The sequence below is a fragment of the Dermacentor albipictus genome, chromosome 7 (genome assembly GCF_038994185.2).
Source record: "Dermacentor albipictus isolate Rhodes 1998 colony chromosome 7, USDA_Dalb.pri_finalv2, whole genome shotgun sequence".
In the NCBI taxonomy this organism is placed as follows: domain Eukaryota; kingdom Metazoa; phylum Arthropoda; class Arachnida; order Ixodida; family Ixodidae; genus Dermacentor; species Dermacentor albipictus.
Window position 1 is genome coordinate 20,556,120 of NC_091827.1, and position 26,638 is coordinate 20,582,757.

Consider the following 26,638-nt stretch of genomic DNA (forward strand, 5'->3'; position numbering starts at 1 on the left):
GCCGGGATGGATGTTCTGATGGCCCAGTGCCACCAATCCTTGCTGAATCGCGAACCCCGTCGAGAACCTCCCAACGTTGGCGACGTCGTTGGCCTAGTCCTGTCCAGCAACTGCCTGCAAAGGGTACTTGTCGTGAAGGTGATCGAGGACGTTGCCGTGGTGTGGTCAATCGATCACGGCCGTTTCCACAACGTTCACTGGGGCAACCTGATCAAGGTCATGCCGTCATTTAGGAGCTTGCCGCCCGCTCTTGCCCTCGCTGTCCTTCAGGACGTGGATGCCGTTCCGTTCCTAAAGCTCTTGCGGGAGTGCGCCAAATTTCTCCGAGTCGTGACTGATCACTACAACCAAGAGGAATCATTTCACACCATCATGGTGACCAAGGTGACGGCTATCGGAATGATCGATGTTCTCGCCGACCTCCTCCACTGCCGCGACTACGTCACAAGGATGACCGCCGCCAAGTGCCTGATCCAGATGTGCTGCCGGCAGAGCGGCCGCCAGGCCGTTGCCAAGGCGGCCTGCGTGCCCAAAGCTCTCTTGTGTCTCGACGACCTCGCGCGTCGTAATTGCCAGGACGACGACAGCGTCGCCATGGTGACGGAAGAAAAGCGAGCCTTGCTCAACCTCCTGCAGGCAATGTTCTTTCGCAACGATCAGCTTCGTCTCGAGTGCGCCGACACGGATATCATTGCCATCATCGTGAAAGTCCACAAAAGCTTGCCTCCGACCAGCACCGTTTACCGTGACGTCGAGTGTTGCCTCCGCGCCATCTTGGGTCCCGAGCAGGAGCGCCGTGGCCAGCCGCCGCCGGCGTACTGTAACAGGGAACCGTCTGCCAGTTACCGTCAGGCCCCGGGGTCAAACTCGGGCGCGTACCGTCGCCCGCCACCTGCGTACAACAGGGAGTCCGCGCCCGCGGCTCAACGCAGGCTGGTCGCCATGACGCCCGAGAAGCTGAAGGACACGACCGATTCGAGCTGCTACCTGACGAGCGAGGCGCTGCAATCGGCGGCGAAGTAAAGCCCCTCAATTTTCCAAAAGTAGCGCCATTCTTAGATCTTTCCGCCACCCCGCTCACCCAGGCGCTTCCTCCTCCACTCCTCCTGTCGCCCCAGCCTCCTCCGCTCCCCCATTGGCCAATCTGTGTCACGTGAAAGCGGGCCCCGCGCTTTTGTATATTTTTTTCTTTCCGGCGCAGAGCAGGCGCCGCGCTTTTGTATATCTTTTCTTTCCAGCGCGCTGCGACCCCCAATCTTGGGCCTGCGACCCCCATTTTTGGGCCTCCGCGACGAAGTACGGCAGGCGGTTTGAAGGAGCGCGGTAGTTTTATACAATGTGTTAGGGCCGAGTGCTTAATTGCGATGCCGTGCTGCTGCGCCTACGGTTGCCACAACAGACCCAGTGACGGCAAAAAGCTTTTTGTTTTACCATCCGCCGGGCGCAACGCAAAACGAAGAAAAGTGTGGATTCACAAGATCGGGCGGGCTGACTTCGAGCAAGTGGCAAAGAACGCGCGGCTTTGTTAAGTGACACGGCTCCTCCAACCTCTTCTTTTGACGCCCGTGTCAAAACGGGCCCGTGTCCAGTGCATTGGGGGTGCGTTAAAGAACCCCAGCTGCAAAAAAAATTAATCCAGAGCCCCCATTATGGCGTGCCTTATGAGATCGTGGTGTTGGGATGTAAAACCCAAGAATCAACTTTTCTTCTGTCTTGTGTGCCTTGACTGTTCCAGTTAACGCAACACTGCTTCCTTGTGAAAACTTACAACGCAAAAGAATACAGACGCACGTAGTATACAGAGATAAAATTAGCACTTCAACAAAAGTGTTGCTGGTGCCAATGAGGGAGGGGGATAATTATTTTCTGAACCTCTTTCCAGTTGTCCCATCAAGTTCCTTCTTTCTTTTCTATCAAATTCTAACCATTTGCACTGTAATAAATAAATAACGATTTCATATGCTGGTAAGTTGTTAAAATTATCTATACCGCCTATGTGTGAAAACGTTGCTCATGGCCACCACAACCTGTGCATGAGCTACGTACATCTGTAAAAGGCGCGGAACAGAAACGGCCCTGCTGCCAGGCATTGCTGACCGCAGACAGTCGGAATCTCTCACGCGCCGGCCGAACAAAAGCATCCTGCAGGTACGTAAATTAACCTACGAAACCACGTGCACATACTTTCGCGCTGTCAAAACCTGAAACTCTGGTAATTACTCGCGTGTCTGAGCACACCGCGTGCTTGTGTCGTGTTTCAGCAACACGAACTTTCAACGTGCGCGCGCTTTACGCCTTAAATACGCCTTGAATAATGGTGCTTTTCTCTGTTTCTTCCGCAAATCCGACACGACATTCTTAAGGCCAGTTACCGACTGACAAAGCAAGATCTAGATTGAAAAAACTGCTCCGCAGGACTCGAACGAACTTTTCCGCGGATTTCCTCCCGTAGCGTGTTAGCCGTCGTCTGCTACGGCAGGCCCACTGCCGGCGGCGCCACCGTCGAGGCCGCGCCGAGCGGAGGAGGAGAGAAGTGAATGGCGCTACTTTGGGAGATTGAGGGGCTTTACGGCGAATGCGGCCGCGGCTAGTCGCCCAGCCCCGACGCACATCCCCAAGCCGATGGCCAACGTGCCGCCGTCATCGGCATTCACGGGCGGGGGCCCGGCCGGCGCGCCGCCTGGCGATCGCTTCTACATACGCGGCATGCTGGTGAACCTGCGCTCTGACGAGACGCACGAGGTGCGGCCCCTCGCGAGCATGAAGCAGGTGTCGGCGCGCATCCTGGCCAACGTGGCCTGCTCGTTCCTGAACTCGTGGACACCGTGCTCCATCTACTACGGCATCAGCCCGGAGGGCTTCGTGCGCGGCGTCATGCTGAACCAGGAGGAGCGGGACAGCCTCCGGCGCGGCATCGACTTCATGGCGGGCAACCTGCGCCCGCACCTGACGTCCACGAGCTTCGGCGTCGAGTTCGTGCCGGTGCTGCGCCACGCGGCGGACAAGCCGGAAGAGGCGCACCACTACGTGGTCGAGGTGTGGGTGCGCGGCGTGAACCGCACCGTGTACACCACCTCGGACGGAGACTGCTACCTACGCGCGGGCGACATGTCTTACCGGGCGCGCACGCACGAAGTCCGCGCGTGGATCGTCCGCGTCGAAGAGCAGTACTACCTGGAGGCGAAGAACAGCGCCGCCCAGGAAGGGGCTGCGGCAGCCGCGGAAGACTTGCCCCGCCCCTGGGACGACGTTGTGGCCTGAGCAACGAGCGCAGCTAAACAAGACTCGGTCGCGCCGCTTCTGTAGGTTCTCGTCGACGTCCGTGCGTTTACACTCAGTTGTCGCGGTCAATTCGAGCGGGCCCATTTTAGTTCTGGCAAGTACCATTGGCCATCCAGTGTGTGAAGCGTGATGTCACAATAAAGGCAGTTCACGGCAGTTCATAGGGGCTCAATGCACGTTATATAGAGCGTGGCGCGCCATTGTTTCGGCAACACGTCGTTTGTGATAATGACTATAGTAATCAGTAATTACCGGATCAGCGCAATAAAATATTGTCCCTTGAGCCAATTTCGAGAACTAAGTCTTTGAAATGTGCGGCGGAAAATGCATTGGACCCGCCGTTGTGGCGTAGTGGCTATGACATCGCGCTGCTGAGCCCGAGGGTGCGGGATCGAATCCCGGCCGCGGCGGCCGCATTTCGGTGGGGGTGAAATGCAAAGGCGCCCGTGTACCGCGCACTGGACGCATGTTAAAGAACCCCATGGATGGTCAAAAAATTAATCCGGAGTTCCTCAGTATATACGGCGTGACTCGTGAATCGTGGCATCAATTGGCACGTGAAACCCCACAATTTAGTTTCTTTTAACTATACACTGGCGTTTCAGCTGACCTTTCTCGGACGAAACAGTGTAGTTCGACAAAATGTTACACCCAAAAACTGCGATGCATTTCAGTGCCCATTTTGAGGACGTATTTCTCCCAGAGGCGCTGCTGTTCACGGGATTTCTGGCTAGGATATGCTTTTACGTCCTTTAGCACATTCATTCTCCTGACGACATTATCAGAAGGTGTATATTCACTGACGCTTACTTGAATACGCCCTCGACGGCCGCATTGCGACGAGGGCGTAATGCAAACGCTCGTGTACCGTACACTGCATGGCACACTCGGGTTAGCGAAAAATTGGAGGACGCTTAACAGGGTGTCTACCAACCGGGAAAACCGGGAATTCTCAGGGATTTTGAGTAGTCTGGAAAAACTCAGGGAATTAGTGCTTCTATCAGGGAAAATTAGCTGTAATTTTTTTAGAGGGTCAAAAGTCGCGGTAATGCTGGCTCGAGAAACAGACAGGACTCGTAACGAATCGTCGTCGGCTGGAGGAGTTGCCAGTGTACAGTCAACGACCGACTTTCCGGATTCCCGATAACTCGGACGGCTTCGCGGCACCACCACGTACCGCAAAGAGTCAATATATCATAACTTCTGAAAATTCAGACGCAAGAACTCTTCGCCGTCCGATTTTCTAAACGTTTTGCGTGATCGCAGGTCCGAGACGGCATTAATGAAAACCACCACCGCTGCTATTTTGATTACCTCGCCGCCTTGAACCGGTGCTCTCGCACGCAGATGCGCTGGCAGCCGTGGCCACCACTGCGGCAACGGTAGGCCTAGCTGCTTCGACGTTCGCTGTTAAGCTTCTTGTCGTTCGGTGCCGTGTTTCTTCATTTCTCCGCTGACAGCAATAATTTTGTCTTCGAAGCTCGGAAAGCACGGCGCATTGCATAATGCTTTTTCCCGAAAGTCTGCTTCGCCTCATTACAGTCGTGTCACGCGGTGAAGCGTACAAGCGTAAGAAGGGGCAATTGTCGCGGGACACTGTATGTATTTCTTAATATTACACGTGTGCACTCGCCCTCACCTGTCGCAGTAGGAGTACCGATATACCTAATAAGTGCACTGACAGGCATTCAGAGCTTTTTCAGACGTACATGTGTCGATTTTAGCCCTTAAGGGCAGTAAAAGACATGAATTTATTTTTTCGGACTGCCTGATTTTTCGGAAGTTTTCGCGGCCCCTAGGGGGTGTTAAAAATTGGACGTTGGCTGTAAATTGACCAAGAGTATTCTTCAAATGGTCCGTGGGGCGAACGCGCGGCGAAAGGAGGACGAGAACAGAAAGGATTGACGCACTGAGGAATGAACGACTACTTCTTTGAAGGAGCCTGCGCTCAAAAAATAAATTGTTGGCTGATGCTGAGATGTAGGTGTCCCTCATCCAAACCAATATAAATTCTTTAAAGCAGTGAAACACAAAACTGAGGCGTCTTGTGCGAGCTGAGAGTATGTCAGGACAGTTGCATGACACTGAGCATGCTATCAGTTCATAGAAATAGCTCATATTCGAAAATGTTTGCTTCTGTATGCATCTCCTTTTTATTTGTGCTAGAGAATGTCCAACTCGATTTGAAAATTTTTTCGAAGACATTTTATTTGCTGTGCATTTTAATAACCCCTCCCTTATATTTTTTTGAATAACATAAACATTACTCCTTAGTATTCAAATTGGATTAAGTCGGATTTTTTTTCAAATTTTTTTTTTCATATGCTTACTAGAGAGTGACAGCATAGGGCGATATGGTTTCAGCGCGTCTTGACATAAAACATAGTTCTGCATCACTCAGGGAATTTTGCAAAGGCACTCAGGGAAAACCTGGAAAACTCAGGGAATTTGGAAATGTCAACTTGGTAGACACCCTGCTTAAGCTTCGCCTTCAAGAGTGGAACGCGACAGCGTTCCCGTCGACCCGCCAAGGCGTGTAAGACAATGGGCTACGGCGCAGCGACTACGCGCCCCGCATCGGACGCGGTGAGCGTCGAGCAACGCATCGTTCGGCGCGGCAACGAAATGTGCGCCTGAGCAAGCGACGCACGCCTGAGCCTTGAGGGCCGTTTATAGTCCGACGTAACGCGCGCGCGCGCGCGCTACGTTACGTTGGCGAAAACAACTCACTGCAGCGCCGATGTAACCGGCGGCTGCCAGCGCGCCTCGACGGGCCCGGCGCAAATTTGGCTCCTGCTCCATTCGCACGCCGGCACAACAACGGAGACCTTACAACGTTTTCAGTGACTTTCAGTGAAATAGCCAGAAAATTGCCTTGTGTAAGATTTCTCAAGGAAATTTCTCAATTTCTCAAATTTCTCATTTTCTCAAGTTCGATGCCTCGATCCCACTTCATCCGAAAGTTGAGTATTTTCACCTCCATTTGTTGTTGTTTCTAAAGGCATACCGAAGTGCTTACCAGTGAGCAATCTGAGTGGCATCAAAGCTGGTTCTTTAGGTAAAACCCAATCTTCAATTCAATTCAGTTTATTTGGACATACATAGATGGTACAGGATGCCCACGACGCGCCGCAAATGGAGGCAACAACGCCTGCTGACAGGGCCTTCACCTCGGGATCACACATCATGACAGCAGGTCGGCATTACAAAATACTGCACTACATTGAGAGATCAAAGCAATGACGCAAAATTCAGCAATACATGCTGTTTTACATATGACAAATTATCCTACACTCTTAGGCAAAGTTACACCCTTTGGCTTGCCCCTTCTGCCACACAACAATAATCGTTATCTGCCTTGATGCGTTTCCTTTCTTTAACGCTGCGAGCCCGTCAGTAACGAACGGCACGCGCGTTATCAGCATAGAACAGTTTACACCTTTTGGAGTGCCCCTTCTGATAACGCGCGTGCCGTTCGTTGCTGGAAAGTACCGGGCTCGCAGCGTTAAAGAAAGGAAACGCATCAAGGCAGATAACGATTATTGTTGTGTGGCAGAAGGGGCAAGCCAAAGGGTGTAACTTTGCCTAAGAGTGTATGATTTGGCATTATAGATTGATTACATCATTCTAACTATCATATCGTTTTAGTAAATCGGGTACTGTTTCCCCTTGGGTCCGCTACTACATGAGGTAATTTAAATCAACAGTTTAAATATAGTAATGAATACGTTTAGGAACAGTTAAAACAATTAAAAGCAAAGAATAACAAAATTGAATTTCGAGTAAGTGGTCGCATCATCATTATCATCATCATCATCACTTAGCGACACTTCGATGAAAAGGAAGTGTTTTGGGCCGCGACCTGACGACATAGTGCCCCGCCCCCCTTCCCCCATTCCCCTAAAAACCAACAGAAAAACAAAATGCAGTTGCCAACACTGCTCGGAGTTGCTACATTTTTTCTTTTGTCTGCACCATGGTGCAGGCGAAAGAAAAGATGACCCGACAGTCCGTATAGATGCCGGAACTTTATGCTTAGTTAAGCGAGCTTAGATATTATAGAAACATATATGGTTCCAGCTATAAGGTCGGGACAAATTCTGCAACGAGTAGCACGGATAAAAAAAAAATTGGAGGACGCTTAAGCTTCGCCTTCAAGAGTGGAACGCGACAGCGTCCCCGTCGACCCGCCAAGGGGTGTAAGACAATGCGCTACGGCGCAGCGATCACTTACGAGGTGCCCCGCATCGGACTTTGCGCCCACCTATCACGCGGTGAGCGTCGAGCAATGCAGCGTTCGACGCGGCAACGAACCAAAGAACTCGGTGTCTCGGACGGGGAAACGATCTACGCCCGCCAAACGTCGTGATCGGCACGGGCAGAGAGACGGATAGATAGTAATCTAAAGAAAGGAACGCCGCTTGATTCTGCAACCCGTGTGGGAGCGCGGCGAAGCATCGTCAGGGGGGAGGGATTCGGGGACGCGACGCGCCTGGCAGCGGTCCCCGCACAGCCCCAATGCGCGCGTGGCGCGCCACCTGTCGGGGCAGCGCCGTACATTGAGAGGAGGGGGTCTTCTGTGTTTGCCGCAAGATGGCTCTGCGTGTGCGGTAAGCGCAGAAGAAATGTGGCGGAAACGTACTTCGCTACTCGTGTAACTGCGACTTCTGTAAGTTGCATGCTCATAATTACCAATATACACCGCAGTATAACTTTCTACGGCACGTTTCTAAGGCAACACCGCATTCACTAGAAGCGCTTTTGCACCGCTTTCAAGCATAGGAAAAAAAGAAAACTCGTGGCTGAGTGGTAGCGTCTCCGTCTCACACTCCGGAGACCTTGGTTCGATTCCCACCTAGCCCATCTTGGAAGTTGCTTTTTATTTATGAAGTGCCTGCCGTGATTTATCGCTCACGGCCAACGCCGCGGACGCCGACACCCCGGCTTTTCTGCGACACGAGCTCCTTAATGGGCCTGAACATGCCAGTAAATTTATTTTTTCTCTAGACTTATGACATTTACGCAACAGATTTCTAGAGTGCCTCACAATAGCATTGTCAGTCCCATTGGTCATACTGTGTCTTTTTTTCTCAGCACTAACTTGTTCCTAAAAAAGGATCAGCCGTCTAGCACAGAAACAAGACTTGTTATAGTGGCTTTATTACACAGCACATTTAGATACTTACACATTTAGATGCGTTTCAAGACATAGATATAAAAAATGACTTGTCAAGGTCACAGTTTATGGGGCGTGGTTAGAGTCACGTCAACTATCCTTCCTCGCACGTCATGTGAAATCTGAGGAGTGGGCACAGAGCAGCAGCAGCGCTCGGCAGAAGTTGGTTCTGTTATCTCACAATTTTTGTGAGTGTTGCACAAAGCACAAGATAAATATTAACTGACTCAGTTTATATCCTCAGTTTCTTTTCTTGCGCTGCTTAATTAGGATAAAAAACTGGGCAAGTTCATTATGTATCAGTGCAACAAAGACACACAGGCCGAAAAGAAGGGACAAACATGAGCACTGTCTTTCAACTGAAAGTTTATACGGACACGTGATAAATATATTCAATGCAGATTGCACAAAAATTTAAAAAAACAGACAAATATCCTGTCATGAGGCAGCTACTGTTGATGTCACTCTCCACCTTGGTGCAGCTACTTGTGTGGTGTCTGGAGGCGCAGTTTGACACAGTGATCCTGGACCGTCCCATGATCCTTCAGACTGTGTTCCAGCTGTACAGCCACCTGAGTGAGCGACGTTTCCTCACGTGGGACTTCTTCCTGAACCGCTTCGACGCCCTCTTCATGGAGGCTCAGATCAGCCTCGAGAGGAGCGGCGAGATTAGCTACACTCGAGGTGTGTGCACTGTGGCCTAAATGTGTTGCCATTTATAATGTGTCCCCATTGGGTTGTGCGATTAGTGTATTTGGCCTCCTGTATTTTTACAATGCCTACCCAGTCCCTCCAGGGCGATGCGCGGGAGCCAGTTGTCTACTGCGGGGGCTCCGCATTCCCAGTCATTTCATACCTGTTGTTGCTAGAGAATAACCAACTTTTGATGAGCGCTGCGGCCGCTCTGTGCCCACTCCTCAGATTTCACATGACATGTGATGAAGGATAGTTGACATGACCATAACCATGCCCCGTAAACTGTGACCAACTATCGGGAAAGTGGAACCCTCTAAGTTGACTTCCAGTTTTGGTGTCAGTGGGCTGGCATCGAAGAAATACAGGAGGCTGTAGTAATGGCACCAACTTGTGAACTCTCGCACATCCAAGCACAATAACTGACACATGAAATTGTTATAAGTATTCAAAGTTCCTTTGCTTGCTGTTGAGTCATCAGATTTGCCAGTAAAGTTGCATGGGCTCCTTTATAGCACATTTGTGAAAGCAGCATCTCAACTTGTAAAACAAAAAAAGTGGAATTCGTTTTCTTCCACTGCAGCTTCTTTAAAAAGCATGCTTATTGGAACATTGCATACAGCCCTTGTGGACCCTTGGCACCCTAATACCCTACCCTTGGTCTCTGATAGGCATTGTGTGGTGCTGAGAGTCTCCAGTTACTGTAGGTTGCAGTTCGATGGATGGATGGATGTTATGAGCGTCCCCTTTGGAACGGGGCAGTGGGTTGTGCCACAAAGCTCTTGTTATTTTATTGCCTAATGTGCTCCCTATGTTAAAAAAGAAAAAAAAAAACAATGCATTCCCATAACAACGGTTCCTGAACCCCTATTGTGAACTTTGTTTTTGTACGCCTCTGTCGTTTGTCGTTTCCCTACTTTTCACGTGATCCCGGAGGTTGACAAAATCCGGGTGCTCGGCATGATTATAGACAAGCAACGGGGCAACGGCAAGACCATTTCCCGCCTTACAGCCAAGATTACCAAAGCAATACGTCTCATCAGACGGGTTGCCAACCGCAAGGCCGGGATGAAGGAGGAAAGCTTGATTCGGCTTGTGCACTCCTTCTTAATCAGCCACGTCACCTACGTTGCAGCTTTCCACAACTGGATGCAATGTGAAAGGAATAAAATCAACGTCCTGATACGCCGAGCTTACAAGGCGGCGCTCGGACTATTCGAGTGTACGAACACCAACAAGCTCCTGAGCCTGGGGGTACACAATACCCTCGACGAAATTGCGGAAGCGCCACGGACCGCCCAGCTGGAGCGGCTCTCTATGACCGAAGCCGGCAGGCGCATGCTTCAATGCTTGGGCTTCACGCCTGGAGCGAAAGCGGCGAGTAGCGACGTTTCTGTCCCGGACGGAACCCGGCGCCGGATTCGGGTGGACCTTATCCCGAGAAACACGAACCCGGAGTATAAGAAGGAGAGAAGAGCGGTGAGGGCCAAGGCCCTCATCGACTTTCACGCCAAGGAAGAGCACGCAAGGTTCGTGGATGCGGCAGAATACCAGGCAGACTGCGCGGCGTTCGTAGCTACCGTCATCGAGGCGTCGTCCGGCGCAACGAGGGCAGCGGCGAGCTTACGGGCCCGCGAGGCGTGTCAGGCGGAGGAGGTGGCCATTGCCCTGGCCATTGCCGACCCCGGGTGCCAGACGGTGTTGTGCGATTCCCGAAGTGCAGTGCAGAATTATGCAAAGGGCAAAGTATGTGGTGAGGCTGTGCGCGTTCTGTGCTCGGCTGACCTGCAACGACAGAATCGGTGTGTTAGCATCAAGTGGTTCCCGGCGCACGCGGGCAATGATGCGTCCGAGAAGCACGATAACCACAACGAGATGGCACACGCAGTGGCGCGAGCGCTAACCAACCGCGCCGCTGCAACCGACCATCCAACGTGGTGTAGTGCCAAGGACCGCATGAAGACGTTCAATGAACTTACACAGTTCCTCCGCCTGGCTCGAAGGACTTTCCCACCCACGCACCCGGGGCTGAGCCGAGCGGAGGCGGTGCTGTTCAGACAATTGCAAATTGGTTCTTTATCCTCCCCAGTGTTAATGACTCATCTATTATACCCTAAATTATATGTGAGTGATGTGTGCCACGTGTGCCAGTGGGAGAGGGCCACCCTGACGCACATCCTATGGGATTGCACCAAGTTCCCCAATGAGGCTTCGACAAGTACGATTCCACCGCGACTCGCGACTGCGGTGGAATGCTACGACCACGAAAGCCAAACCTGGGCCGTCCAGCAGGTCTCGGCGGCTCTTGAAAGACAAAGGCCGAGCAAAACCGACGGAATGTTGCCCCTCAGGGCGACCGACCGCGGGAGTAATACGCGCTGGAGTTGAGTAGAGACCACCCACTGAGAAGACGTCAGGGCCCGCATCACGGCGCCATTTAGTCATGGTGTCGTTCTGCAGGCGACTACATGAAGTTGTTTCTCTCTCTCTCTCTCTCTCTCTCCACCAATCTTCCTATCGCCTCTTACTAATCCCTGTTGCGGGCATGCTTGCTTTCCCCCTGCTCTCGCTGAACCCAAGGGCTTCAAGGAGGCCAGTTCTAGGTGTGGTACGGGGCGCCCCTAAGTGGCCATTTACAGAAGTGTATGTGACATCACCAGTGCCCCGATATATACTCTCTGGCTGTCTTTATCAAAATCATTTCTCGTCCTGTTCTCTGCCGGAGTTGACATCTCTTCGCACACAGATTTCTTTGTTCGCAGTAAAGCACTGCCAACATCATCATGGGTGATATGACACATTGTTCATAAGATTTCATGTCAACACATCTGAAATTTCATCACTGTCAGTGACTGTAATTATTAGTTGTTACTTAACGAGACTGCTTGTACACAAGTTACTAAATTAGAATGCATTAGAATTCCAAAACAAAGCTAGGCAAGTACTATGTACATGTTAGCATGTGTCTCAGAATAAAGGAAAGATGCATGTCTAAATGCACACTAATTGACATCCCAAGGACAGAGGAAGAGCATAGCTTCTCACACTGCTTCATTAGCTTCAGCATTTGCTGGAATCAGTAATCTAGTGCCAGTGACCTCTTGTTGCAGCTGCGGTCGCTAATATAAACCAGTCCCTGCCATGCACACTTGTTGTGTGAGAAAATTACCACCAAGAGGCACTAGAGTTGGGGATCATTGCAAGTTTAAAATTCTGGTTTAGTGTAAATATGAAGTGATGAATACGCTGGTGTTAATTTTTAACTGACTCAAGTGCACTCATGAGGCCAGTGTTTTCTGGGATAGAAAGGCTGTTAACTGAACTTTTGTTGTTGTTGTTTGTGGTGCAGACCTGAAAAACAGCAACAAGAACAGTGAGGTGTTTCAGCGCAAGCTGAACCGAGCTCACGAGGCCCTGTCGTTAACCCGAACTGGGCGCACGCTGACAGCCAGCCTGGGAACCAAATGGCCCTATAAGCGTGCTATGTCTGCCCCTGGGGGCATGATTTCACGCCAGGACAAGATGGGTGCGTCTATTTGTTTGTTTGGAGTCTTGGTAAATCTGTAGCGTGCACAAAGGACAAAGGACACAGGAAGTTAACAAACAAGCACTTACTCGCAGCTCAGTTTATTTCAGGATAAGATTGTATATACATACGCCAACTAACTGCAATGGACCCTTCATCCCTTATGCACTGCAGTTTTACCACGAATAATTACCTACTCATCCAGCTTCCAGTTCTTCTACCTTAACTCTAACTCCCAAGTTCTTTCGTAAGACACTGTACAAAATTTACTAATATATTTTAATTGCAGCAAATTATTTTGCATTACGTTCAGATTTGGAGAATGTATTATATGTGTGGTTTGTTTCCTATAATCACCCAAAATATTAATGAAATATGTCTGACCTGAAGCAAAGACTTTCCTACAGCAAACATAAGTTTCAAACATAATTATCTGAACAGATGATAATGAAAGGAATCAAAGGCAGAGAAGAATATGTTCAAGTGCTGAAACTCAAATGCAAGGTGCAAACTGAGTTGGGAAGTGCGTTTTGTCCCCAGAAGCAGCTGTAACCTGATTTATTTATTTGTTTGTTACCTGCTTCATTATTTCGGGCATTGCAGCTGGAGCTGTACAAATTATGACAGAAAAGACACACAGAAGTACTTTTCTAAAGAATTGAAAAAATCTTTATTAGGAATAATATGAACAATATCGGGCGACAGAAAGATCTCTTATTGTATGTATAAAAAATGAAAAAGAAATAGCAATAGACGCGCTATCCCTAAAAGGAATCTTACGAATTTTCCAGTCATGATCCGATCTCAGCAAGACATAAGTGGGCTTCTATCAATGCCAGTTTTAGAGTAGTATATATCTCATGAAAAAAAATTTATACAAGATTTCTATTATGGTCTTTCAAGTTGTCCCATTTTAGTGCTCGCTTACTCTCCGTCATACCAAGTGTCCTATCATAATTACCAAGAACAAACTGGACTGCCCTATTCTGCACTTTTTCAAGTTTACTTACAAGCTCAACAGTGTGTGGATCCCAAGAAATGCTCCCATAATCAAGTAAATTGTTCACATGGGAGACATATAACTGTTCTTTGTTGCCTTGGTAACTGGCCAGAAATTTGCCTTAAAGAACCCATAGCCCCGAGTGCTTTGTTTCTAATATTAGTGACATACATATTCCATTTTAAATAAGCCGTGAAAAGGACACCAAGATGATTATACGCTACTATGTTATTAATAGGAACACTGTTTCTAGTGTAATAATGTGTTATCATGTGAGCACTTCCTGGTAAAGGCGACGTGCACACCCTTTTGATAGTGACATTTTCCAATTACCACGCCATGAGGCAATCTAATCCAAACCATGCTATAGTGCTTGTTTATCAAATTTACTGTTGATAACTCTATACTCTGTATTCACTGTACAGTCATCAGTAAAAATTCTAAGCGGAGATGCAATACCAGAAGTCAATAATGTAAAAAAAAAAGAGTGGACTTTTGACAAAAATGGAGTGACAGTTGTTGCACTGTTCTCTCGTTTCTCAGTTGTGGACAAAGAAAAGATCTATGGACGCCAGTCCTCAGCCCCTGTGCTCAAGAGGAAAAGCTCTCGGATGAGCGCTGCTGGAACATTTAGTGGATACCCTTCTATGCAGCATTTTCCGAACAGTTTTTTTCCAGGTGAGCCCCAACATACATGCCAGTGTATTTGCATCATTCCTGTTTCAAAAAAAATGGCTGTGGCTTAGCTAAGGTTAAACCCAGGATGCGAAGCATACTAGCCTTTATTTTAACGCGACAGCGTTAAGGAGCTTGTGTCGCAGAAACGCCGGTGTCGTCGGCGTCGGCTCAGGCGTGTGGCGCTTGCTCAGGTGCACATTTCGTTGTCGCGCCGAACGCTGCGTTGCTCGACGCTCACCGCGTCCGATGCGGGGCGCGTAGTCGCTGCGCCGTAGCAAAGCCACCTAGAAACAGTCTCTGTAGCACGCCGCAGCCTTCGCTTCTCATTCCAACGAGCAGCTCTGTCTCCAGGAGGCATCTCATCTCGTGTGTGTCTAGCAGAGGCAAGCGCAGCTGCTTATATACCGCCGCGACGCCTAGAGCGACGGCGCAAGTTGGAGCCCCGCGTTTCTCCTCTGTCGTGACGTCACGGTGTCACGTGGTATTGAAAGCGACACCGCCGCGCCTGAGGAGCTGGGTTGAGCTCTCGTAATATGCTTCGCATAAAAGAAGACCGGTGCGTTCTTAAGCAGGACTGGCTAAAATATACATGACAGCTAGCACAACATAACCACGAAGGAATTGCAAATCATTAGTCGATAAGTAGTCAGGGGCTGTCTTATGCAAGTTCGCATTGTGCGATAATGCTGAACTGCGATGATGCATTTAACTGCAGCACGAACACAAAAAACATGGCACGGAAGAGAGAACATGCCACAGAAGCGCTGACTAACGACCACAAGTTTATTACATGTTTAGCTCATGCATTATCAACACCTGACAGCAAATGACACCACCACATAAGCTGAGCAAAGAAGAGCCTAGCTTGCTACAGTTATTAAGAACAGTGAAAAGAGGCTGCGTTGCCTGACACTTGCTGTTGCAGATGGCAACCTGAAGGACATGATGCAAGAGGAAGGCCACTTTCTGCATGTTGTGCACAGGGTGATGGACATGGAAGACCATGACAAGGACACACTTCATCTTCTCATCTTTCTACTTATGGAGGTCAGCTTGGAATTGTGTGGGACACACACACTGTCTTTCTGGTTGCTTTCCCTTCCTTATCACATGTCCTCATTTCACATACAAATATGAAACTAATCTGTAAGTCGAGTTGAACCAAAAATCAAATAGCGTAAATAGTTGTGAATGCAAACTTAGCATCAGATGCCAAACAACTCCAAATCAAATGCACAGAGCTGACAAAAGAACAGCTGCCATTTCTAAATAAATACGCTTTGTTTTATAGCTGGCATCTTAGGCACTGCGTAGTCAGGAAACAACGAATAATCAGGTGAAAGATAGCTTAGCTGGAAAGCAAACTTTGAGCAGTGACATGGCTGCTAATTATTTTCGTGGAGGCTGACAGTATATCAGCCTTGTCACTATGTTACTGGTTTTGTTCATCATAGCTGATCAAAGACATTGAATGGTTTGTGCTACTTCCGGATGTCCAACTTCCCCGTGAACTGATAGTTTTTAGGTTTTTTAAGGTAGATGTTGTAGTTGACAGTCAGGTCTGATGCTATCCGCTCTACTTGTGTGGTTGCTTTTGGTGCTGTTTTCTATCACAAGCTTAAGCACTAGACTCACTGTTCAGCATGGATGTACAAATATTCCAAGTTGTGTGCACAGATATAACATTTCTTATTTGATTTGTATTCGATTTGTATTCAATTCAATATTTTCCTAAGCTCATTTGCAGCTGGCACATCTTGCTTTCCTGTCAGAATCACACTCACTTTTTTCTATGAAACTGTCTAACTGCTGATTTTGGGCTCATTTCTTCCTTTCCCCTCAACGCCTCCCACATACTGGTTTATTTACTTTTCTTTTTAATGCTCAACAACCCTTAAAACCCGTTGCTTCTTTTTTGTTGCATCTCTTTTCACTGGTTCTTTCTTTATCTTGTTTGGTTGGCTCCCTTTTCCTTGCTTTGTTGTTTTGCTGCTTTCTTTTTTTATGTTCACAACCCGAAGTTTCTCTCTAGACCTGACCACTCACACCCAACTGAGGAGAAAGCAATGGCAAGGAACCAGGTATGTCTGTTTTCTCTCTTATTCCACCTTGTTTTACCTCATCTTTATTGGTTTTGCTGAGGCTAGTACACTGCCTATGATGCTTGCTTTTAACGTTAGAGGCACAGGTACAAGATAATTTATTGGAAGTTCTGTGCTGGATAATCAAAGTTAATAGAGCTTGTGCTTACACCAGCAGCAGATTTATACCGATCTTACCTTAGGTGGATGCAAGTAACTGTGTGTTATAAGATTGTCTTGTATTTGTTTTCGATTACTTGCTAATGAAATGTTTAATTAGGAAGGACTGTCTTTCTGGTACTGTTGACAGGCACCTCCCCTTTTTTTAAAAGAAGGTGTTTGTCTAGGAGATCTACAAACATTTTTATTCTCTTGTTTTTTTCTGGGCGCTCCTTTGTCTCTGATGTTTGTGTGTTGCTGTGCTGAGAAAAAAATGTTACTTAGACACATAAACTTTTTGGCCTTTCAGCTGATAGTTCTTCGACACCTGAACATTCTTCTGGGTTACAGCCAGGCTGAAAAGGGTTTCCTTGTGACACCAAACAAGTTGAGGTACGTTCATATTAACAGAAACTGCTTTCCCGCTGTAGTAGTGGTTGCAGGGTATAGTTGTTGAGCAAATACTGAATCAGTGGTGGTGCTGTCAATGAGCTGCTTCAATCCTTAATAGAAACTGTTTGCCTAAGAAAAACTTCAGCTTTAGTTTTGCTTTGCAACACTGACACCTATGAGCCAGCTGTCACACATTAGTTTCTACTGGAAATTTCTGGAAGACTTTCACCGCCCCATAACGCCTTTGTAAAGTCTTGTTCTCATAATTCAGCAGCAAAATCTTGGCCTCTTCCACTGGGTACTCTTTGTGAGCTTTTCTGTGTGCTCTTATGAGCCTGTGTGACTTGCACGAAAGGTATATAACTGTTCGTAGTCGAACGAGTTTATTCAGAATAAACAAATTTTGTTTGCTCAGATACTACTGCAGCAAATCTTGTATAAAATAACAGTGTGATCCTGGGACTGCTTTTGTTCACAAAGCAACATGTTTTCTACAATTTTTTTAACACAATTGTGATACAGATTATATATATATGTGCGCGCGTGCGTGCGTGCGCGCGTGTGTGTGTGTGTGTGTGTGTGTGTGTGTGTGTGTGTGTGTGTGTGTATGTGTGTTTTCCATCTTTAAAGGAATCTGGCTTTTTCATTACAAACTGGAACAGCTGAAGCAGGCTTATCTGGCAAATCATCGATTCCTACGTGAAGCATTCCAATCAGTGCATATTCACTGTTCTCAAAAAGTGTCAGGACATTACTCATCCATGCCTTGTGCACACAAGATAAAAGAAAAGACAGCGTTATACCTTATTTCTAGGCAAACCAGGGTGAATTAAGCCAAATATTCTGCATGGGCACCTTTCCTTTCTTCTTGGAGAGGGGGTGCACATCGACCTGTGATAACTTTTGGCACACCTTTCATGCTGAAGGGACGCTCCTGTCTCTGTTGACTTGTGCGCAGATTGTAGTTAGGCCCAGTGTGCAATGAAAGCTGTGCATCTAAGCGAGACTGCAAACAGCAATAACAACTTTTGCTTTGTTGTCAACCTAAAATCTGAAGCGTCATGGTCAAGTGCTTTATGAAAAACCTGAGCTTACTTCTAGCTTCGATCGCCTTGATGCTGTATTGACTCTAGTCTGAAGGAAACATTTTTCATCGATTTTAGAAGCATTCAGAAGCACATGGCAACTTTTTTTTTTCATTATATATATGTGAGACAAAAAAAACTGGTGTAAGTATGAAGTTTGCGGAAACTCACCAGAATGTAATATTTTTTTTGCCAAATTTTTTTCTTTCTTCTTCTTATTTACGCGTTCTGCAGTAATATCCGAAATATGTAGGCATAGTAACTTGTGCAGTTGACGTTGTTGTCATGTTCCCAAATAGTGCATGCTATTTGGCCAGTTACAGTAAATTTTATTTATCACTGGGAGCTGAACTGGCTTCCTAATTGTCTCCTTGAGGATACATAAAAGGTTGCGCATTGGTGTGTCTTGACAATCAGTATTAGAGGGAGAGTTTAGATTAAAATGTTCCTTAGGGACTGTTTCAAACATAGGCACGCCTGGTGCTTGCATTCTGCCTATACATGATACTATATTCAAGCGTTTAGCCTTTTCGTAACATTCATATGACTCACAGTGATTGTGTTATTCTTGTGTAACTATTAACTTATTTTGCAGCTAATGATTAAACTAACGGATCCTACTATGTGTAGAATTTACGTTTGCTCCTACTACTACTAACTTTTGTGCAGTGCCTTGAGCATTACAGTGCCAGCTTGCCATACAGTAGCTGTGTCATGTTCCACTTTCTCGTACTTACCGCTCATGCCTAACACTTTTTCAGGGCATCACCGGTGTTCAATGCTTTTCTTGCATCCATGCCGAAAGTGAGTTGGAAGTTTTGTGCCATTATGCTTACCTATAAAATACTTCTCTTGTGGAACCTGTTGTGTACTGCACTCAACTGTTAGTGCAAGTTAATGGAACTAACTTTTCGTTGGTATGGGCACTAGCTCTCGTGGGACTGCGCAAGCCAACAGCGTATTGTTTTACTGTGTGAAGCATGAAAAAAGGGCACAAATTGAGGAATGATAGTGCGTACTGTACTTGTCAGTAACTATCACTGTTGCTCAACTTACATCACAGCAGAATAGGCAGGGTTGGCATCGTAGCAGTGTCGACGTACCTTTTCTCTGCCCAAAAGAAATTGATGATTCACAACAAAGGATGTGATGTTTGAGGCTGTAGCCCCAACTAGCACAAAGGCAAGTTGAAGCTACCATAAGGTGTTCCCCTGAAGGTATTGTGCATTGTAGTGTGACATAGGCAGGAGTCCAGAAAGTGCATTGTATTCTGTGGGAGGAAAGAGCTGTTAAGACAGCTATTCTCCAAGGGATTGGCAATCAGCTAGGTAAGATTGAACTTGGCTGGCAAGGTAAGTATAACTGCAGATCGGGTGCTTAAATCTGGCTGTAAAATGTGCACATTTTCTTAGTAAAGTGTGGTACTTGCCACAGCTTGAGAGAACGGCAGTGTCCTTTCACCTCTGTGAAATGTGTAATAATACCATAATTCTGATGAGCTTATGTATAGCAGGATGTCAACTTGAATTCCGCAAGAGCTTGGTGCATGTGGCTTCAAGCAGCAATGGTACAGATTACTAAATTGTGAAAACTTGCTACTTTTATGCCAAGGGATATGCAAAACATGTAGCCCTTGTTGAGTCGTCCTTGCTTCCTTTCCTTGTTACCCATTTAACCTCTTTCTCAACAACTTTTGTGAACACTTTTGTCCACCAGTGATACGGGTTGATTTTTCAGCACACATTAAGCACTATAGAGAATATTAATTCCCACTTAAACATTTGCATTTATGCTTAGGAATTCTATATCACAGTGTTGTATTGAGCTCTTTGTTATGATAATTCAAATAGTATCTCTGCCTGATTTCAAGGTTAGAGATTCCAGATTACGTGTATATAAGTCAGGCAAGCATTACCAGTTAACTTGCTGCAACAGAAATCGAGTTAGAATGCTCAATTCTTCTGTGCTAAGTGAAATGCAGATAAGTTGGCAGTTTAGGTATGAGTACTGATATCTTTTTTTTTCCTGAAAAAATCAGATTGCGAAGTATCAGTCAGGGGATTCTTGGGCAAGTGTTTAGGCTCTATTTAAATGCAGGTGCTGGACTACAACTTCAAGATTGGCAACATTCTGCTTAGCACGTGTATGCCCGTGCTCATCTACTGCCCATCGCCACAGCGTTACTCCCACGAGCACGCGTCTCCTCGATACACGCTGTGGCTACTCGACCCACCTGCGCGGCACTCCTGGCTCAGGGCTGTGCTTGTGGTCCTCTACAAGGTGGCGACACAAACGTTGTGTATTTCTTTGGTTGCTCTAACAGCTTACTTCGATAGTCTATTTGTTAATCTCGTTTAATTTCTGTATAACTCTCCTTATCTCTCTCGTTTCCTTGGTTTCTTCTACAGAAACCACTGTGACTGCCAGCATTGCAGTTTAGCTCGTAAAATTTCGTACAAAACCCCTTTCTCTTAAAGCCAGCCTCATATGCACCTCTTGCCATGTGCTCAGTGCAGCTTGGAGATTTTAGTTGCGATATGCTCCTAAAATCATTCAAAGATTGGCATGGGCATTAAGTTTTACAGGAGACTTTGTACAGGGTAACAAGCTGGAACCGAACAGAAAACCGAAAACAAAAAAGAAAATGTTATTTTTACTCAGACCAGAACTGAGCTGGAACGTTAAAATTTTTTTTTTTATCCGGAGTGAAACCGAAACGAAAAAAGTAACAGTTTTCAGTTCAGGTTGGTCACCTTTTCTGGAGATTTTCATCCATGCATTTCGTACACTTGTGGCTCAACTATGCTGCCTCATTTGTAAACACACACCACATACCCGTGAGTTTAAAAGTAACAGCACCGTTAAAACGGTTTTTAGCATATTGCAGCAGGGGGCAGACTATGCGTTGTGTCAACGCAGCAACATTGCATCGCATTTGACACGTAGACTGGCTAGACTGCGATTCATGTGGAGCACGTATACTAGTTGCTTGTCCCCAGTATGATGTGAACAGCAGGTATTGATCTCTTCATTGGTGCCAGTTAATAACAGGCTGTTCCATGAAAGAGTATTGCTGGGCCATTGACGGGACATATCAATGAAGCAAGCTATCAAGGCTGTCTTAGAATTTTTAGTTAACACAGGTTAGCATTAACGGCTATGAATGGGCACTTCGAACACGAATGTGTGCATAATCACATCCTACTGCCTGTCCTCATCATAACTCCCGAGTCCCCTAGTTTTCTCCTTTTCCCTTTCCCCCCAGAGCAGAGTGGCAGGCTAGACCTCTCTCTCTCTCTCTCTCTCTCTCTCTCTCTCTCTCTCTCTCTCTCTCTCTCTCTCAATAAAGCTTCTTTTCACATATATTTCAGCATTGGAGCTGAATCTACATAATTATTTTGTAACTATGTGTGGCCTGAAGAACAAGAACAAGCATAATTTTTTATGGCAGCTTAGCAGCTGTGTGAAGTTTTGGTAAAAATTAAATTTGTGCTTTTTTTTTTGTCATTATCCTTCAGTTATGCTAAAGAACCTGAACTGGTTCGAACCAGTTTAAACCTTTATTTTTTTCACTCCGGTGTGGAACCGGAACTGAAACGAAAACCGAAATGAAAAAGTTTTGGTTCGGCACCCTGCTTATGGTTGGCCTCACTTCTTCAGTTCAAAGAATAATGATCTCTTTGATAAGTCTGTAAGCACTTGCTGCTGCTTTCTAAATTTGAATGTGAAGCAAAATTAAGTTGCCTGTTTTGGGTGTTCTTTATTTTTACAGTTCTATAGACTTGGAATTTCCTCCGAGGCACTGTATGAAAACAATGTTTGCGTATTAATTACATCTTCCACATAGAAGTATTTTATACGAAAAGAAAGATACATATGGTTTTTGTGTTGAGATAAGCAAATGTGAAGCTTAAAATATATATAGTATATAGGGACATCATTATGCAGCTGTATAAGATGGACATTGTTCTTTTTTTGCCTTTCAGTTTGACTATGGAGTGCCACCTTTATCAAGACAGGTGCAAATGTTGGTGCGAATTTTGCTAAATACTCTAGATGCTCAGAATCATCAATGCAAGAACATTCCAGAACCATTCTTAAGTCCTGTTCCATCGCGCTCTCGAGGTGAGAATGCAAGCATGATGCTCTTTTTATCACACTGTATTTGAGGTAGTGTTCTGGGTTGTAAATTAACAATCTTAGTTCAATGGCCATAGAGTCGATTCTTCAATGACCAGACATTCAGCACATTGAGATATTTGTCAATAAACCAGCAAGTGTACTGTGAGATTGCATGCATGAGACCGTAGTCCACAAAATAGGCAATATAAGGCAATTGAACTTGTGTAGGTAATAGAACCTTAAAACTTGAAATTCTTTTGAAAGACAATGACACTTGCCAAGTTTGGCTTCCTTGCCAGAGAGTCTTAAAAAAAAAGCACATGTTTGGCATCACGCACCTCTGTTTTCATCTGAAGGTATCTTACTATCCAACAGCAAGTATACATTGCTGCCAGAGCCATTAAGCAGCCCTTGTGAGGCTTCGCTTTTCTCACTCATCAGAAACTTGTGCTTCTTCTCAAATCTCTTCACTGTGATATAAGCACTTCCTGCAAAAAGTATGCAACTTTGTAAGCCCACTTTGCACCTAATAACAAAAAAAGGGGGTTTATGATTTGTAGTTGGTAGCAGCAGTATCCTCAACTACGTGGAGGATGTTCTCTGTATGCACTCTCCATGTTAGTGTTAAGTCTCTGTACATGAGCACCGAATTCTTTGGCCTATTAGCCTGATCTAGGCTGTAAAATGTTCGTTGGCTATGTTGACCCAGCTTTCTTACTTCGTTTCACTGCTTTCTTTTCATTGAAGTAACCGCAGTGCAAGCATTTATGATGTAGAGAGATACAGCGTTGGTTGTGCTAACAGTAGACTACCTTCGGGACATGCTCTGTTCAGGTGAATTCTTTGATCAAGCTCAACTGTATGAGTAGTAATGTTTAGTTCCTATAGATATTGTGCAACTTTGAAGTTGAACATCTGATAGGACAAACAGATTTTTCAGGTACTTTTGTATATCTTGCAAAGAGATGCATCATATTTGTGCTATTTATGAAGACATATAAATTTTGCTCATTGCGGTAGCTCTGTTGAATTTTTTTTAAAGATTATGGTTCCAGGTCAAACCTTGTGTTACTAAACAACGGTCATTTTATAATTTTGCATTATGATTAATTAACCTTACTCCAACTTTGCTATATTGAAATAAAAAAATGCCACAAGGAAAATTTTGAACTGAATGTAGCTATGTCTTTTTTCTTTAATTGCTCCCCCTTTCCACTCTGCACACTTCGCTAATGAATTTCATAACAGCATCTGAAACGAGGGACATAAAGAAAAAGCACACATACGCACACAATGTGTCTCTTCTATATCCTTTGTTTCCTGCTGTTAGACGATCACAAATAACAAATCAGCCCGAATTTCTTCTATATTGAATTTGTTCACTAAGCCTTCTCTAGTGATTTTATTCACAAGCTTTGTAAATTTTATGCCTGCAACCCACATCCCTAATAGATCCTGGGCACTTTCATGTAAACCAATGAAAATAAGCTTTTTTTGTTAAAAGAAACTGCAATGAAGGTCACATGATGATGGCTTGGAAGTTTTAATGTATTGTGTGGTACAAATTAGCAATATGTATTCCTTTTTTCTTTCACACAGATCTAAGTACAGCTTCTGTTGACCTCGAAAACATTCAAGAGCACGATGGGAGCACTCCCCTTGACCTTGGCCTTGCTGGAGATGAGATCAGGTTTGCATTTGGGCCTGGTACCACAGCAGAAGCTAAAGCCAGCTACCATAAGCCTCTGGTGCGCGACATACATGACACTGGTAAGGAAACGGCAGACCGTGCACAATGGAAAGCACTCAAGTTGGCAGACTTCAGCTGCTCCGGAGATGAAGATGAAGCAGAACCAGAGCTTGAAGCCATCCCTGAGAGTCCCAAGTCTGAGAGTTCAGACATGGCAGAGTTTGGAGGCGAGCTCGAGGCCCTGGCCCCTTCTGTACCAATGGCAGAGCTGGCAGAGCAGGCAAGAGTCAGAGTGGTCAAGGACATTCTACCTGGACAGGAATCAATCAAGGTTGTTGATACATCATGGCAGCTGGCAGAAGAACCAGTGCTCGTGGGCAGCACACCGGTTGATTCACAACCGGTGTCTCTTGTGCCATTAGGTACGGATGGCCAGGACTCTTCACAGGTCCACATTGAAAAGTCGTTAGCGGAGCCCATGGAGAAACCCACACCAAGGTCCCCGCAAGCAATAGCTCCCGAGAAAGCAGAGGCAGATGCAGAGACAAAGGCTGTCGACGACAGGTGCAGAGAGGCATCGCAGAGCCCTTCACAATGGCAGAACTCTTCCAGTGTCCCGCCAGACCAGAAAACTGCCACAACTGTAGCAGTTGCTGGCAAGTGTGGATCTCCTCAGCCGAGGCCAGAGATCCGCCTCCCGGACGTGCACCCGAGCGACATTAAGGGCAAAGTTGCAGCTGTGAAGAAGGTCTTCGAAGCGAGAGCCACATCAGACGCGGCGGCTGCTTTCGCATCTTCTCGCAAGAACGTAGTGTCCCTGGATACTAAACTGATGACGACACCGAAAGAGCGTGCCCTTCTCACCTCCAAGTCCACGACTGATATTGATGATGGGGAACAGACAGGTTCCGCGCCACTGAGTCCCAGCAAGTCTCCCAAGCCTCGCATCCATCGCATGGGGGCTGTCGACCTTGGCTCTTTGAGAGTCAAGGCAGGGTCGCCAAAGCCTAGTCCTCCCAAAGATGCCACTTCCGCTGACGATGCCCTCACAGCAGCTGTGAAGTCTCCAAAGAAAGTGCCAAAAGATTCGACAGCTGATGCGACAACCAGTATGGTTTCACAAGATTCGAGATCTCACCAGATGGTAATGAGCCCCAAGAAGACATTCTCGGAGCCAACCACACAGCCGAAGTCACCTGGCGTGTATGTGAAGGAACCGGCGACTGCCCAACGGTCCCTTGACATGCTGACCGCCAAGCTGCGAAGTGCCGTGCCGAGGGAAACCGTTCACAGGACCAGGTCGGAGAGCAGCCAGGTGACAGTGCCAAGGCCACTGCCACCAGCCTGCAATGTGCCACGGCAACATGGTCCCATTGTGCTGGAGCCACTCATGGTATAGGGCTCCCCTCCTTGAATTGGCTATGATGTGTCAAAGCACCTTGTTTAAACATGTCATTGGGACTGCTAGAACAAGCAAGTGTTAGTTGCATGGTTAAATTGCTTGCATCTAAATTATTATTGAGATATCAACTGTAAGGACACTCCAAGCAAATTTTCACCGTTGCTGTTGCTTTGAGGTTCCACGTATATTCCAGTACACGTAAATTCTTGTGTACTGGTGTTACAGTTCATGTTGCAGTAATATAGATCCCTTTAACATGATGTGCCTGGCAGCCCCGGTGTATAGCTTAGAGTGTTGAACTTCATCAGTCAGTGCAAGCCACCTGATGGAATGCACGAGAATGACGAAACACGGAGACACGCATGGATAACACAAATGCACGGGACAATGCGCTGCTTCAAACTTCCTGGGTGTTCGTGTTATTCATGTGTCTCTATGTTTCGCCGTTTTCACACCAAATAACATGAGTCTCAGCAAGAACGAACAGGCCCAAGCCAAGACATTAAGAAGTTTAGGCTTAATAAGTATATATAGAGACTTCCGGGCATACAGAAGAATGCAAAAAAAGTACAAAAGAAGGTAAGCAAGGCGTGGGGCTTTGTGCGTGCAAGGACTCTTGGGTGTGCTATTTCTTAAACTCTTGATTATTGCCACTCGATGGAAACACGTGCAGGTAAGGCCAACTCCAGAGCGGCTGCTGCCCATTGGCCCACAGCCCAAGAGTACCAAGCCGTTCATGCCCAAGCAGCTCTCAATGGGCAGCCTTGGTCCCGGAGCCGATTTCCGCTTTCGACACGAGCCAAGACAAGCCGACGTCTTCCTCCTGGAAGCCAGCCGAGGCGGGGGCATGCAGACGAGGCCAGGTGTTGGTGCCCACTTTGGAGGCGCGCTCCTCGGACCCCAGCCTCTTGGCCCCATGGAAATTCCGTCACTAGAAAGGCTGCTGCCTGTAGGGCCCATGCCCACACGCCAGCCTTTGGATACGCGGAGCAGCCCTGGATCACCCGCACGCCGACTTAAGGCGCGATCGCAGAGCACAGACACCAACCTGGTCACGAAGCACAGTGATCCCGACCTCCTCGCACGAGTGAAGCTCGCCAGCACCGAACACATCTTCACTTTTCCTGACATCCAAGCAGTTGAGGTGCGTGAAATGCTGCTCCGGGCCGATTAGTCCCCACTGAACTTTCAGAGCAACAAGGCACGGTAACACAGCACCAGTTCTATGCTTCTGTTTGCTTTCTTTATCTGCGTTTGTTGCCCTGAGATATTTTACGGTGCGTTCTGTTCACTAGCCTGGAAAACTTGAAAACCACTCATAGGGAGCTTTACAATGCCTAGAAACTTCTGG

At 46.8% G+C, this 26,638-nt stretch overlaps 1 protein-coding gene across 2 annotated transcripts in view; it reads left to right on the forward strand.

The window, feature by feature from the left end:
- The window catches only part of unc79 (UNC-79 domain-containing protein), a 109,512-nt gene that overhangs the window by 49,457 nt on the left and 33,417 nt on the right, over nucleotides 1–26,638 (forward strand). For both annotated transcript variants that reach the window (XM_070521741.1, XM_070521742.1), the window contains exons 29-39: nucleotides 8,941–9,142; nucleotides 12,501–12,677; nucleotides 14,221–14,355; nucleotides 15,281–15,402; nucleotides 16,377–16,436; nucleotides 16,906–16,988; nucleotides 18,835–18,877; nucleotides 20,171–20,353; nucleotides 22,060–22,198; nucleotides 23,795–25,278; nucleotides 25,961–26,431. In XM_070521741.1, the coding sequence (XP_070377842.1) occupies nucleotides 8,941–9,142; nucleotides 12,501–12,677; nucleotides 14,221–14,355; nucleotides 15,281–15,402; nucleotides 16,377–16,436; nucleotides 16,906–16,988; nucleotides 18,835–18,877; nucleotides 20,171–20,353; nucleotides 22,060–22,198; nucleotides 23,795–25,278; nucleotides 25,961–26,431 (3,099 nt within the window). The remainder of the gene's footprint in view (nucleotides 1–8,940; nucleotides 9,143–12,500; nucleotides 12,678–14,220; nucleotides 14,356–15,280; nucleotides 15,403–16,376; nucleotides 16,437–16,905; nucleotides 16,989–18,834; nucleotides 18,878–20,170; nucleotides 20,354–22,059; nucleotides 22,199–23,794; nucleotides 25,279–25,960; nucleotides 26,432–26,638) is intronic.